This window comes from Mus caroli, unplaced genomic scaffold (genome assembly GCF_978045245.1).
Source record: "Mus caroli unplaced genomic scaffold, Mus_caroli_1 scaffold_2, whole genome shotgun sequence".
Lineage (NCBI taxonomy): Eukaryota > Metazoa > Chordata > Mammalia > Rodentia > Muridae > Mus > Mus caroli.
The window spans coordinates 95,723,672-95,738,149 of NW_028227257.1; the positions used below are offsets into that span (position 1 = coordinate 95,723,672).

Below are 14,478 nucleotides of genomic sequence, written 5' to 3' on the forward strand. Positions count from 1 at the left end.
AAAACACCAACCAAAGAGTACACATGGAGGGACCCATTGGTCCAGCTGCATATGTAGCAGAGAATGGCCTTGTTGGACTTCAGTGGGAGGAGTGGCCCTTGGTCCTGTGAAGGGGAATTCAAGGGCCGGGAGGTGGGACTGCATGGGTGGGTGGGGGAACACACACCTGGAAGCAGGGGGAGGGGAGATGAGATGGGGGGGTTCCTGAGGGGAAACCGAGAAAGGGGATAACATTTGAAATGTAAAGAAAATATCAGAAAAAAAAAAAAGTGAAAGCCTTCTCACTCTTGCTTCACAGGTATTTGGGGAGACCAAAGAAAGAGAAGACAATTGTCATCAGACCTCCTTTCCTTCGACCGGAAGTGTCAGATGGGCAGGTAACTGTGAAGATCATGGATAATGGCATCCAGGGAGAATTGAGGAGGACTAAGGTGAGAAAATAGGAAAGTAGAGCTAGGTAAACCCAGGGCATTTCACCCATGGCAACGAGATAAAAACTTGCATTGAATGTTCATCTTTGTGTTAAAGTCACTTAAATACAGATATTTTCCTCATTAGATTTCTTTTTTTTTTTTTTTTTTTGGTTTTTCGAGACAGGGTTTCTCTTTATAGCTCTGGCTGTCCTGGAGCTCACTTTGTAGACCAGGCTGGCCTCAAACTCAGAAATCCGCCTGCCTCTGCCTCCCGAGTGCTGGGATTAAAGGCGTGCGCCACCACGTCCGGCTTCCTCATTAGATTTCAAGTTCAATGACAATAGACACTGAGCCATTTTCTTCCATGTCTTCATAACACATAACATCTTTCAGATGATAGACACTCAACTTTTGTCCTTTATTATCCCCAAGCTGACTCTTGTCCCAGTACTTACATTATGCCGATCTAATATTACCTTAATAGTTTCCCTCTCTGATTGTTTCTTCATTTATTAGTCTAAGGGAAGCCTAGAGATAACAGAGAGCCAGTCTGCAGATGCGGAACCTCCACCTCCTCCTAAGCCGGACCTCAGCCGATACACAGGGCTTCGAACACACCTCAGCCTGGCTACTAATGAGGGTAAGGGCTTCCTTGACCTGTGAGATCCTAGAGATAGAAGACAAGAATGAGGTACCATGTAAGCTGAGGAGAAAATGAGCAACAGCTGGGAGGTAATTGTTGAATTATGGCTGAGAACACCCAGCAGTTTTCTTTGAATAGCTAGAAAAGGAGGGAGGCCAGTTAGTAATAGACAGTGATTTGGACTTTCCAGAGAATTACTGTTTACAATCTTAGGTTGTGTATGTGGATAGTGTGTGTGTTAGGCTGCTGGTGGTGGTGGTGGTGAGTAGATCACAGGACAACCTCCAGGAATTGGTTCTTTCCTTCCACTATGGATTCTGGGAATTGAACTCAGATCTTTAGGCTTTTATGGCAAGCTGCTTTTATTTTTTGAGAGTTTGCATGAGTCAGAGAATTTCTTGATATGTTTAATGCATTTGGCCACTACAAATTCTGAAACTAGGTTAGATCTTTGCTCTTAAAAAAATAAAAAATAAGCTGGGCAGCTTTTGGGAGGCAGAGGCAGGCGGATTTCTGAGTTCGAGGTCAGCCTGGTCTACAGAGTGAGTTCCAGGACAGCCAGGGCTACACAGAGGAACCCTGTCTTAACAAACCAAAAATAAATAAAATAAAATAATAATAAATCACTCCCCAGCCTGGTCTACATAGTTTTAGGACAGACGGGGCCAGAGAAACCCTCCTGGAAAAACAAAATGAAACAAAACAAAGAAACAAAAAGTATGTAGACCAGATTGTCATTGAACTCAGAGGGACTTGCTTGCCCCTGCCTCCTGAGTGCTGGAATTAAAGGTATGTTCTACCATGACTGGCCTGATCACTGCTTTTTAATTTTTATCATATGTATATGGGAGTTTGGCTTGCATGTGTATGTCTGCTCAGCCTTTGTCCTCCTCCTTCAGCCTTCTGAGTAGCTGGGACTATAGTCTTTAGACTATAGCAATCTTGTTCCCTTGACTTTGATTCTACCTTGTCCTTTCCCTATACTTTGAGAAACCCTATAAAGGTTAAAAGAATTAACTTTACTAAAAGTAGTTCTCTCTGGGTTTCCCCTGTAGATAGCAGTCTCTTGGGCAAGGACAGTCCCCCTACACCTACCATGTACAAGTATCGACCAGGTTACAGCAGCAGTAGCACATCAGCCGCCATGCCTCATTCTTCCAGCGCCAAGGTACTGTGTTTCTAAGAAGTGGGGTCATAACCTATGTTAGTTCTGGAGGAAAGGAGGAGGGAACATAAAAGCTAAGGGGATTTACTGATTATTGGCACTAGTGGAGTTGAATTTTTCTTGTGTTTTTCATCAAAAAAGGAGCAATGATACATACTAGATAAAACCACTAATTAGTGTCAGATCTGATTTGAGAAACGACCTCTGCCAAGTTACTTAGTTTCTGTAAGCCTCATTTCTTGCATCTTAAAATGAGGTATTTGTTCCAAGTCACAGCTTTTCCTTAAGGGCAAACCATATGATGACCAAGTTTGAAGTATACTACTGGCATGTAATTCTGTTCTTCAGTGGGTCTTTGGGCTCTGGTATCTGGCAGCTATCAAAAGGATTGCTAAGACTGTTTTACTGTTTTTCCACAGTTGAGTCGTGGAGACAGCTTAAAGGAGCCAACTTCAATTGCAGATAGCAGCCGCCATCCCAGCTACCGCTCAGAACCCAGCTTGGAGCCAGAGAGCTTCCGGTCTCCCACTTTTGGCAAAAGCTTTCATTTTGATCCATTGTCCAGTGGCTCACGTTCCTCCAGCCTCAAGTCAGCTCAGGGCACGGGCTTTGAGCTGGGCCAGTTGCAGTCCATTCGTTCAGAGGGCACCACCTCCACCTCCTATAAGAGCCTGGCCAATCAGACACGCAATGGAAGTCTATCTTATGACAGCCTACTCACTCCTTCAGACAGCCCTGATTTTGAGTCAGTACAGGCAGGGCCTGAGCCAGACCCACCTTTAGGCTACACCTCTCCCTTCCTGTCAGCCCGGCTGGCCCAGCAACGGGAAGCCGAGAGGCATCCACGTTTGCTGCCAACTGGCCCACCACACCGAGAGCCCTCACCAGTCCGTTATGACAATCTGTCTCGCCACATTGTGGCCTCCCTCCAGGAACGAGAGAAGCTGCTACGACAGTCACCTCCACTTGCAGGCCGTGAGGAAGAACCAGGCTTGGGAGACTCAGGCATTCAGTCAACACCAGGCTCAGGCCATGCCCCCCGTACTAGTTCCTCCTCAGATGATTCCAAGAGATCACCCTTGAGCAAGACTCCACTGGGACGCCCAGCTGTCCCCCGTTTTGGCAAACCAGATGGGCTAAGAAGCCGGGGACTAGGGTCCCCTGAACCAGGCACAACTGCCCCCTACCTGGGCCGATCAATATCCTATAGCAGCCAAAAAGCCCCAGCTGGTGTCTCAGAGACAGAGGAAGTAGCATTGCAGCCATTACTGACACCCAAGTAAGTATTTTTCTTATCCTCCTTCATTCAGCTTAGTAAGTGAAGGCATCAGGCCTTTGGCTGTATGTGATTCTAGTATAGGTAGACTTGGGATTCTGAGAGCTCTTCTCACATTTGATTGCCTTCATAAACAGTTCCTCCTTAAGACATTGAAGACTGATATATTACCTTAATCCTGCCTTCCTGAAAGTTGTATTTGCTAGAAATTAAGTATATGAGAGCCTCGGATAGGAATGAATTGGGGAGAAAGAGAAACCAATCAGTCTTACTTTAAGCATATCAATAAAGTAAAAGGGTCTGGATTGTTTGGGTTAAGAAGGAATGTGAAAAAGCTTACCCACCCCGGTATTAGACCCTTTGTGTGTATGTTGTGTGTGTTTTGTGCATCTTTCCCTGATGTCTGTTTCTTCTTTTTCCCCCAGAGATGAAGTACAGCTCAAGACCACCTACAGCAAATCCAATGGGCAGCCCAAGAGTATAGGCTCAGCTTCCCCTGGCCCAGGCCAGCCACCTCTCAGTAGCCCCACAAGGGGAGGAGTCAAGAAGGTGTCAGGGGTGGGTGGCACCACTTATGAGATTTCTGTGTGAATCTTGGCGCCTCCCTTCCCCCACACCTCTGCACCTACACCAAAGGGCCTCAGGTGGCCACCTTCCTTCCTTCAAGGGGCTCCCGTTCTTTGCATGGACATTTTTTAAATCACCGACTCCATGAGGATGAGGTTTGTTTTACAAAATGCCATGAGGTTAAGGAGAGTTGGGACCCTGAGACTGGAGTGGCACCTCCCCCTCCTTTGATCTTTTAAGACCTTCCCTTCCTTGATCCCTGGACCAGACTCAGAGGACATTTGTGCAATTGCTCGCCCTGGAGGGAACCAGATCATTTTTAAACCAGAAATAATTTTTTTTATTATTGTTACGGATTCTATTTTTTTCCTCTTCTCCGTTACCAGGTGTGTGTGTACATATATATATATATATATTATAAATATCAAAGAAATTATATATCTATCCTGGGATGGGAAAACAAGGGAGGGATATATAGATATATATATATATATATATAAAAAGGAGGGGGATTTTATTCTTCCCTTTCCTTAGACCAGCAGGAAAAGAGAGACATTAAAGTCTTCCTTTTCTCAATGGTTCCCTCTCTTTTGTCCCAGTTACCGACTAAGGAAGTAGCACTCTCTGCTGGTGCTAAGAGATTAGGAAAGAAACCTGGGTACATCTGGGGTTCTCAGATAAAAGAACTTGGAGAGTTTTTTAGGCTCCTTCACATCTAGTTTCCCCAGGAAAGGGGTCACAATTCCATGACGGTGGTGGGAGATCAGGAAGAGAGCTTGGCCTAATTTAAGAAACACCAGGCAACCCTGCCCTCCATTCTTGGGAGACAGGGACTGTGTTGGGCTTCAGTGAGCCCCTTCAATGCTTCCCTATAATTTTCAGAAAAATCTTAAAATCCAAGGCCAGGAGAGAAGAATCCAAAAAGCAATATTTTTCATCACATGCCAAAAATGGGATAGAGAGAAGGAGTGGCAGGCCTAGGCCCCTCCGATTGTCCCTTGGGGTTTACCCCTTAGCCCATCTCAATATGGTGCTGGGTAGAGGGGGTAGCTGGGTTCTAACCTTTAAACAGGGAAGACTCCAGCCTCTATACAGAGACCCTTTAATTTTTTTATTCTGATTAGCCATTTTAAACCAACAAGGAATAAAATAAATCCTGATCTAACCAGTCCCCCCCCTGACTTGTGATTTGTCTGGTTAAGGCAGGGTGAATGGTCTTACTTACAGAGTCAAAAGAGAAACCTCATTCTCTGGTTGTTTTTATTCTGGCTATCAAATTAAATGCCCTGCTGGGTGAGAAAAACCTAGCTTTTCATAACAAAAACATCCTCTCTGTTGAATCTCTTGCTATTCCTTAGTTTCCTCTTTTGAAAGTAAAAACAGCTAAGCATGGTGGTGTATACCTTTGATCCCAGAACTTGGTGGGTAGAGGCAGATGGGTCTCTCAAGCTTGGGGCCAGCCTAGTGTTCAAAGCCAGCCAAGGTTGCATAGTGTGATGTGTCAAAACAAACAAACAAACAAACAAAAAAAACCCACAAAAAACAAAAACAAAACCCAAACCAAAACCTTTTTCAAAACAACCAAATCCAGCATTAAACTTCTTGCCAGAGGTTCATTTAAAAAGTATGTAGGGAAAAGTCAAGAGAGGGAAAGGAAAAGATAAAACTTGCCTAGTATTCACAAGTCTTAAGGGTCAGGCCCCAGAAAACGGTGGGAGCATAATGAGACAAATACTAATTGGTTTTTCCTGCTAAAATATACTGGTGATTGTGGCTCACCAGTTTCCTGTGGTATATAAACACAGGTATAAACCTTATTTGGGCCAGCTTTCCAGGTGAAAGGTGAAGATCGTCCATGCACTCTGCTCTGAGCATAATCAGCGAGTATTTCCTATCTATGGTAGGAAAATAGTAGCAAGTTATTGTTTTCAGACCATGTTCTCTAGTCCCATTTTGATTTTCCAGTTCCAGCCTGCTAAGGAAATAATGTGATGGCAAGATCTAAAATCTCTTGCACCTTAATGCCTTGTCCTAAACTTTGATTCAAATAGAATGGCACTTGCCTCTTAAAAGGCAGCCATACTGGTCAGTTTGTTAAACACGCTTTAAAACAAAACATTGAAGTCCTAGAATCAAATTGCACAAAAGAGGGGAAAAAAAACAAAAACAGCTTCTTGTAAAAAGGAATCCATGAAAATGCCAATTGGTAAAAAAGCATGGCCCTTCCCTAAAGTGTATTAGTCACATGCACAGCAGGGGCTGGCCCCTCTCCAGCTCTTGGATGCTCCCACAACAGGGTCCAAGTGCCTGGAAGACAAGTTTTTATCAGCAGTTTTATCAACAGGAAAGCCATCCTTGGCCAAGTCCAGTAGTCCTATTAGCGAAGGCTGCTGCTGCTGCTGGCTTGAGAGCTGCCCATACCTGGGTGGTCTGGACTATGTCGGTTCTGGAGAAAACAAAGAAAAGAGTAAGAACATTCAAAAACTAAAAGATGGACCTAACTGGATGTCGTGGTGCATGCCTTATATCTAGCACTCTGGAGATAGAAGCGAGTAGATCTCTGAGATAGAAACCAGCCTGGTCTACACAGTGAGTTCGAGGCCAACCAAGACAATATCTTGAAACCTTGTCACAAAACAACAAAAAATCTAAGTAAATAATACAAGATGAGCCTGCTAGCATAAACTTGTTATCTCATTTACCTGGGAAATAGAAGCAGAAGCACTACAAACAAAGTCCAAGACCTCCCTAGAACAACCCAGTGAAACACTATCTCAATAAGGGGCTGGAGAGATGGCTCAGTGGTTATAGGCATATACTGTCTTGTAGAAAACCTGAGTTCAGTTCCCAGCACCATCATAGCTGTGACTCCAGCTCCAGGACTTAAGCCCTCTTCTGGCCTCGGGACACTGCACTCATGTGGGGAAGCACATGTATTCATAACTACAGAAAAATAAATAAATGAAATAAAAAGAAAAGGTGACACAGGGAAAACTTGAGTCCCAACCACAACAGCCCCTACCTTCTTCTTCTTCTTTTCTTTCTTCTTCCTTTTTCGTTCAGGATCCTCCTCTTTCTTCTTTTTCTTCTTCTTGTGATCTGAATCAGATGGTGTTTCTGTAGGAAGCATTAAGAGTCTATAACCTGTTGAGCTTAAGATCTACTGCTATAGGGCTGGAAAGATGGCTCAGTGGTTAAGAGCACTGACTGCTATTCCAGAGGTCCTGAGTTCAAATCCCAACAACCACATGGTGGCTCACAACCATCTATAATGGAATCCAATGCCCTCTTCTGGTGTGTTGAAGACAGCTACAGTGTACTTATATACAATAAATAAATTTTAACAACAACAAAAGATCTACTGCTACAAAGTCTTAAGGCTACAGGAAAATATAACTCTAGAAATCCTAACTACTATTTTTCTCATATGTCCAGAAAAGATACAGAGGTGGTGCTAGAGCACCTGTGCTAAGTCACTACTTGCCCAAGAAATGTCATTAAATGAATTTCTTCTTGGGGAAAATGGTGGTCCAGAGTAACTAAGCATAACTGGAAAGGCCAGGCCACACCTGAGCCAGTGTCTCCATCGGCATAAGAGGTGCTCCTTACCTGGGGGAACAGGATCCTGGGTGCGGCTCTGTTTGTGCTTATGTTTATTCTTCTTCTTGGGTGGCTGAATATGCATCAGACGACACTGCTCTGGCAACTGAGGGAACAAAGGAAGGTCCAGGTGAGTAGAGAGAGAAATCCTCTCTTCCATCATCTGTTCTCAGTAAATTATGAAAGAACAGATTTGGACAGAAAACTACCTCATGCCTTTCAGGCTATTTGCTTTCTTATTCCCCAAAAAGAGACTCACCGGGCCAGTGTGGAGGCGGAAACCAGACAGCATGGTCCCTGTGATTGGATTAAAAGAGCCACCAAGAATAGGAGGCTTCTCAATGAGGGAGCGGAGGCTGCTGTTGTCATGTGAGCCAGGGAGATCAATCATCCCTGGCAGGTCAGGCAGGAAGTTACTTAGCTTCTCCTTCACTTTCTTCCCACAGAACTTATTATAGGCCTGCTCCAGGTTGTAGTGTGTGATTAAATTGGTGCTACCCGTCAGCTCTGTGCTGCCTAGAAAACAGTAATAATGAGATTATACCAAAAGCAGATAACTTTCTGTTAGTAACTCAGAAGGAAATTGAAAGAAAAAACAACCTTTAGATTTACTTAATATGCATGTTTATTTTGTCTGCATGTTATGCATGTGTACCATGTGTGTCTGATGCCTGCAGAAGTCAGAAGAGAGGGTTGGATCCCCTAGAACTGGAGTTAAGGAAGGTTGTGAGCAGCCCTAGGAACTGATCTGGCTCTTTTGCATATCCTGTTGAGCCGTCTCTCCAGCCCCAGGAAGGACTATATTTTAATGTAAATGAGAAATCTACTTAAGGAGAATATTGTCTTAGTCACTGTCCTATTGCTATGAAGAGACAAGGCTACAGCAACTCTTATAATTATGAGAAGGTTTGCTTACAAGTGTCAGAGACTTAGTTCATTATCATGTTGGGTAGCATGGTGAGAGCATGGTGCTAGGGAAGGAGTTGAGCGCTATCCTCAGCCCAGACATGGGCTTTTGAAACCCCAAAGCCTATCCTCAATGACCACACCTAATCCTTCTAATCTTTTTAAAGGAATTCCACTCCCTGGTGACATTTAAATATATGTGCCTCTGGGGGCCATTCTTATTCAAGCCACCACAATTATAATTTTTTTAAAAAGAAATAAACCAAACAAAGGTAGGCATGGTGGCACATAACTTTAATCACAGCATTTACTTGGGAGGGAGTGGCAGGCAGATCTCTAAGTTAAAGGCCAACCTAGTCTACAAAGCTAGTTCCAAGACAGCTAAGACTATTTTACACAGAGTCCCTGTCTCAAAAAAAATCACAGGGCTGGAGAAATGGCTCAGTAGTTAAGAGCACTGACTGCTCTTCCGAAGGTCCTGAGTTCAAATCCCAGCAACCACATGGTGGCTCACAACCATCTGTAATGAAATCTGATGCCCTCTCTTCTGGGGTGTCTGAAGACAGCTACAGTGTACTTACATATAATAAATAAATCTTTTAAAAAATCATACAATTAAACAAACATACATACACATATGCACGTGCACACACACAAAAACCAAACAGAAACAAAAGCAAAGTTGGTACATTGAGCATCCATAGGTCAAAAATCTGAAATGAGAAAGTGAAATCTAGCAGTCAAAGAGTTTTATATTTTGTAGCATCCCAGACTTCAAATATTTAGGTTCAGTATGTGCAACTGAGTATCTATGCAAATATTCTGAAATCTGAAAACTGTAAAACTGGAAACATTTTAGATAAGCATATTAGATTATAGACACTAAACCTGTAATAACATGATAGCCAGTTACGGTGGTGCACACTGGAAGGTGTAATGCCAGGACTTAGAAGGCTGAGGCAAGGCAGCTGCACTCAAAAGCTAGTTTGGGCTACCTAATCAAAGTCTTGTCTCAAACATCCCACCTCAGTAACATATAATAAACAAACACAAAATACTATACCATGGGTTAGAGGGATGAAAAGGTGATGGAACACAACAGGACAGAGATAGAAACTGGAAAAAGAAAAAGCTAAGTAGAATAACTTACTTGACATTGTATCAGATACTGTTCTGCTTTTCATAAAATGTCTCAGAAACATCTCTGTGGACCAGTATAACAACCTTACAGTTCACTTACAGATACTCAATGTTAAAATAGTCAATATTATATTCAATGTTAAAATATTCAATGGCTGACTTTTTTTCAAAAGAATAGAAATATGCTAACATGAACAAAATGAAAGAGTAGAAATATCTACTCTGCAACCTTACTGATAATTATGACAGCATCCAGGTAATGATATTTACTTGGGCAAGTTTAGGTTCTGAACTGTGAAGGCAGAGATGGTGTCTCAGTCACATGACTGGTTAGTGCCAGGTTATACATTAAAACGTTTTTGACATAAACAAGCACTTTCCTTCTGGTCTAGGTCTTCCTCTCCATGTTTCCTTCTCTTCACTGTGAAATCACTCAGAAGAGTGACGTGCAACAGTGTTGGATCCTTAAGTCTTACTGGGCCTCTCCTAACTGGGCTCGCCTTCTGTTTTATCTCATTTGTCCTGTTTCTGCTAGTGCTCCTCCTTCCAGATGGTTACATTTCCGGCTCAGTTGAGAAGGCACTTGTTGCTTTTCATAATTTTTTTCCTCCATAAGGGTTTCTCTGTTTAACAGCCCTGCCCGTCCCGGAACTTGCTTTGTAGACTAGGCTGGTCTCAAATGCAGAGATCGGTCTACCTCTACCACCCAAGAACTGGGACTAAAGGTGCGAGCCACCACAGCCAGTGCGTTTCATAACGTCTAAAAAAGGAGTTCAAGCATATCAAAGAGGCACATGCGAGTAACCCCAGCATTCAGGAGGCCGAGGCAGAGGCAGGAAATAAGGAGCTCACAGCCATCCTTGACGGTGGGAGTGTGAGGCCATCCTGGGTGACATGAAACTGCCTCAAAACAGAAAGAACAAGGAATTAAGTAAATATGAGGAGATGACCCAGGTTGCATTTCCAAAACCCACAGGGCAGCTTGCAGGCATGTGTATATAAATCCAGTTAGAGGGAATCTGATGTCTTCTCTGACCTCCCTAGTTACCAGGTGTACACACACACACACACACACACACACAGTGCATATACACACATGCAGGAAAACATTCATACACATAAACACTAAAAAATAAATAGAGATTTAACTTCTATTTGAACTGTTGGCTCTCTGAAAATGATTTATAAATCTCTTTAAGAAGCCATGACTCAAAAAAAAAAAAAAAAAGCCATGACTCTAAAAACAAATTTGAATTCTCAATTCTATGTCAATTCTATGCAGATTCATTTTATTTTTCCCTTTTCTTGAAGTTCTAAGTATTGTTCACATCATTATGGCCTCTCAAGCAATACTTCTTGTTTAAAACAAAAAACAATGGCGCAGTGCTTAGGTTCTTATGTAGCTTGTGGAAGGCCTTAGTGTGATTGGCATGATTGGGGGAGGGGGGCAAACAGATCTCTACTTACATTCCCATTGTACTTGAGTCTAATAATTTTTTAAAAACTTATTTATTTAAAAATTTTTTTGATACAGAGTCTCTCTCTAAAGTATTGCATGACTTGGAAATCACTATGTAGACCAAAGTTGGCCTTGAATTCAGAGATTAACCTGCCTCCGACTCTTGATTCATCCTAAAAGATTTATTTTTATCTTATTTGTGTATATATGTGTGTGTGTGTTGTATGGATGTATGCCACATATTATCTGAGTACCTGTGGAGGCCAGCAGAGGGTAGGTATTGGGTTCCCTGGAGCTGGAGTTGCATACAGATAATTGTGAGGTTCCCATGTGAGTTATAGGAACCAAACTTGGTCCTTTGAACAACATCAAATGTCCTTAACGTCATAACCTTAGAGCCATCTCTCCAGTTCCCATAGCCCTTTTTAAGGCAAGGTCTCATGTAGCCAATGATGATCTTGGACTCCTGATCTTCCTGCCTATACCTCCAAAGGGCTGGGATTATATAAGTATACCACCAAGCCTGGTTTGTCAAGTATGGAGATTGAATAGAGAGAGGTCTTTATGCATGCTAAGCATTTACTTTACCAACTAAGCTACATCCCTAGCCTTCCTAATCATAGTACAACTTAACTTTGGAGTCTAATCAACCACTAATCTTCCATGCAAAATTTCTAATGTATCCAGATGGATCTAATTATCTTCTGGGTAGAAAACAACAGCAACAAAACTGTAACACAGCTAGGCAGTGGTGGCACCTTTAATTCCAGCATTTGGGAGGCAGAGGCAGGCCAGTTTCTGAGTTGGAGGCCAGCCTGGTCTACAGAGTGAATTCCAGGACAGCCAGGGCTACACAGAGAAACCCTGTCTCAAAAAAACAAAAAACAACAAACAAACAAAAAACTGTCACACTATTTCCTTTGAGAAAACGACTTTCTAATTTTGTTTACCTATATAAATTCTTCAGGGTTTAGTTCAAATGGCATCTTACTCTTGCTGTCATTTTGGCTAACACATCTTGAAAACTACCAGGTAGTTTTTAATATTGCTTCCTGTGTTGAAGTGCAACTATAAGTAAATACGACTGACACCCACAAAATAGAAGCACAATCCTTAAACCATCTATTTTGGATCTCAAAAAATAGGCGACCTAAAGACCAGGCTTAATAATCGCCACTTCTCATAACCCCACCACACCCAGCATCTGCCTCGGATAGTCAGTACTTATCAACTGATCTATAAATAAATGGTATAATCAGAATAGGTAATGCAAAAGATAAACTGCTGGAAGAAGCTGGGCATGATGGTACATACTTGAAGGCAGAGGCAAGTGGATCTCTGTGAGTTCAAGGCCAGCCTAGTCTACAATGAATTTGAGACAAGCCAAGCTTACAGAGTGAGACCATGTCTCAAAAACCCAGTAAGATGGGCTGGAGAGATGGCTCAGTGGTTAAGTGCATCAACTGCTCTTCCAGAGGTCCTGAGTTCAATTCCCAGAAACCACACAGTGGCTCACAACCATCTTCTGGTATGTCCATAGAGAGCAATGGTGTAGTCATATACATATCTTAATAAAAAACAAAACAAAACAAAAAAACAAAGGAAAAAGAAAACTGCTTTAACACAGTCATTTCTTTATGCTTCAGTTCTCAATTAAGAAATACAGACAATACCTATCTATCTAAAAGGACTATAGTAAGTATTACATATTGTTACACACTGGACTGATGTGAACTTCAAACTATTTTGCTAATAGACATTGGGATAACTGAGGTTTTTCTTTCTTTTTTGAAGCAGGATCTCATGTCCCCTAGGCTGGGCTTGAACTACAGATCCTTCTGCCTTCACCTCCTGAGTGCTGGTATGGAGTACCACAAGTTCCCCAAGACTTAACATGTCCAGAACGCCTCTTAAGTTTTAGCTCTTCAAATTTTTTCTTTCCATGCCTTCCTACTCTCAGACTACCGTACCCTTTGTACAGGACACTCACAATTCCTCTCTTCGTGTATATTTAGTTGTTTATTTCTGTAGGCTTTACTTTTAACATGTATGCTGTATTCATTTGCTTCTCTACCGCTAAGCCCTGGTCCAAACCATTCCTTTTCTGAACACTGACTGGTAACTTCTGATTATCCTATTTTCATTTCTCATGTTTCTGCTGGATATCTAAAAATCACTAAATTAGATCATTTCGCACCCATATTGAAATGACTTCAATTTGAACTTTAAACAACCTACCTTGCCTTATAAAAGCCTCTACCTATTTCCCATCACTACTGGATTTTTTCCACTTTCCTGGGTCCAATGTGTCTTCTGCCCCTCAGATATTTCAAGCCCCACCCTCCCCCCAAGGTCTCCTGATTTAGTTTCTTGTACCTAGTATCTCCTCTCTATCCATACACGGATGGCTTTGTTTATTCTTGAATGCTACCTACTCAGAGATGATTCTGTGAACGCGACGCCTTTTGCACAGCAGGCAAGAGTTCTACCACTGAGCCACGCCCCCCCACCACAATTTCCCCGAATAATTTTATGAAAGCTAGAATTGATTCAATTCTAATCCTTTCTTTGAACAGGTTAATCTCCGAGTCCCTGACAAGGAAGGCAACTTGCTACAAACCAACAAGTTTGTGACAGACTTTAAACTAAAATCTTAAGCGTCTCCAGAAATGTTAAATCAGGTCTCCCGAGTTCTAAACAACGGCTCACGTTTTTATAGAGTCACAAACGGCAGTCAGAGAACCCGGATCACAGAACTTCCCGCTGAAGGTTGTCCCAGATATTCACACCCAACCCAAACCCACCCCAGAAAAATCAAGTTATCCCTTAGGGTTGTGAATCGCCAAAGGGCTTCTGACACTGTTGCCCACTGGCCCCGCGTAGCCCTGTTATCTCACACCTAGGGGGACAGGCTAGCCACACCGTCACCTGAACTACTATCTGACTGGCTACTCTTGGCACACTACTCACCTGGCAATTCCCGCATCAGGTAGAAGGGGCCGCTTCCAGCCGTCGACTTATCCGCTCCTGCGGGGGCCGAGGTCGCCGTCGAGGGCGGGGCTGCGCCTGGACCACCTCCCGGAGGAGGAGGGGGTGGCGGGGGTGGCTTTCCAGGCCCGAAGCCTAGGGCGCTTGGTGGCGGTGGGGGGTCAGTCTGAGCTCCAAACAGTGCAGTGAAGTTCTCCATAGCACTCTGCGTTCCCGGTTACCCGGGATCGGGCGTTAATTACTTTGATTGGACAGTACTTTCACAGGGTACCACCCTCTTCGTCTAAGAGCGTCCCATCATTGGATACATTAAGCCCCGCC

The 14,478-nt window shown here is 43.1% G+C and overlaps 2 protein-coding genes across 3 annotated transcripts in view; one reads left to right on the forward strand and one right to left on the reverse strand.

The window, feature by feature from the left end:
* Zdhhc5 (zDHHC palmitoyltransferase 5) overlaps positions 1 to 5,229 on the forward strand; it is a 28,635-nt gene extending 23,406 nt beyond the window's left edge. For both annotated transcript variants that reach the window (XM_021154618.3, XM_029471468.2), the window contains exons 8-12: positions 299 to 431; positions 930 to 1,053; positions 2,112 to 2,224; positions 2,641 to 3,500; positions 3,923 to 5,229. In XM_021154618.3, coding sequence (XP_021010277.1) covers positions 299 to 431; positions 930 to 1,053; positions 2,112 to 2,224; positions 2,641 to 3,500; positions 3,923 to 4,088 — 1,396 coding nt within the window. In that variant the 3' untranslated portion in view covers positions 4,089 to 5,229. The remainder of the gene's footprint in view (positions 1 to 298; positions 432 to 929; positions 1,054 to 2,111; positions 2,225 to 2,640; positions 3,501 to 3,922) is intronic.
* Positions 5,230 to 6,267: 1,038 nt separating this feature from the next.
* Med19 (mediator complex subunit 19) lies at positions 6,268 to 14,409 on the reverse strand. The gene is made up of 5 exons (XM_021154635.3): positions 14,140 to 14,409; positions 7,924 to 8,180; positions 7,674 to 7,770; positions 7,087 to 7,181; positions 6,268 to 6,510 (listed from the first exon to the last, which is right to left on the reverse strand). The coding sequence occupies exons 1-5, from the start codon at positions 14,354 to 14,356 to the stop codon at positions 6,442 to 6,444; spliced, it is 735 nt and encodes a 244-aa protein (XP_021010294.1). The 5' UTR covers positions 14,357 to 14,409; the 3' UTR covers positions 6,268 to 6,441.
* Positions 14,410 to 14,478: the final 69 nt, after the last annotated feature.

What these genes read in the sequence shown, in the direction of transcription:
- Med19 (XM_021154635.3), bottom strand. Translation starts at nt 14,356, where the DNA reads ATGGAGAACTTCACTGCACTGTTTGGAGCTCAGACTGACCCCCCACCG. An exon ending in CCTGATGCGGGAATTGCCAG is followed by an intron (nt 8,181 to 14,139) that starts GTGAGTAGTGTG and finishes ACTGTTTTCTAG; the next exon opens with GCAGCACAGAGCTGACGGGT. An exon ending in CCAGGATCCTGTTCCCCCAG is followed by an intron (nt 7,182 to 7,673) that starts GTAAGGAGCACC and finishes TGCTTCCTACAG; the next exon opens with AAACACCATCTGATTCAGAT.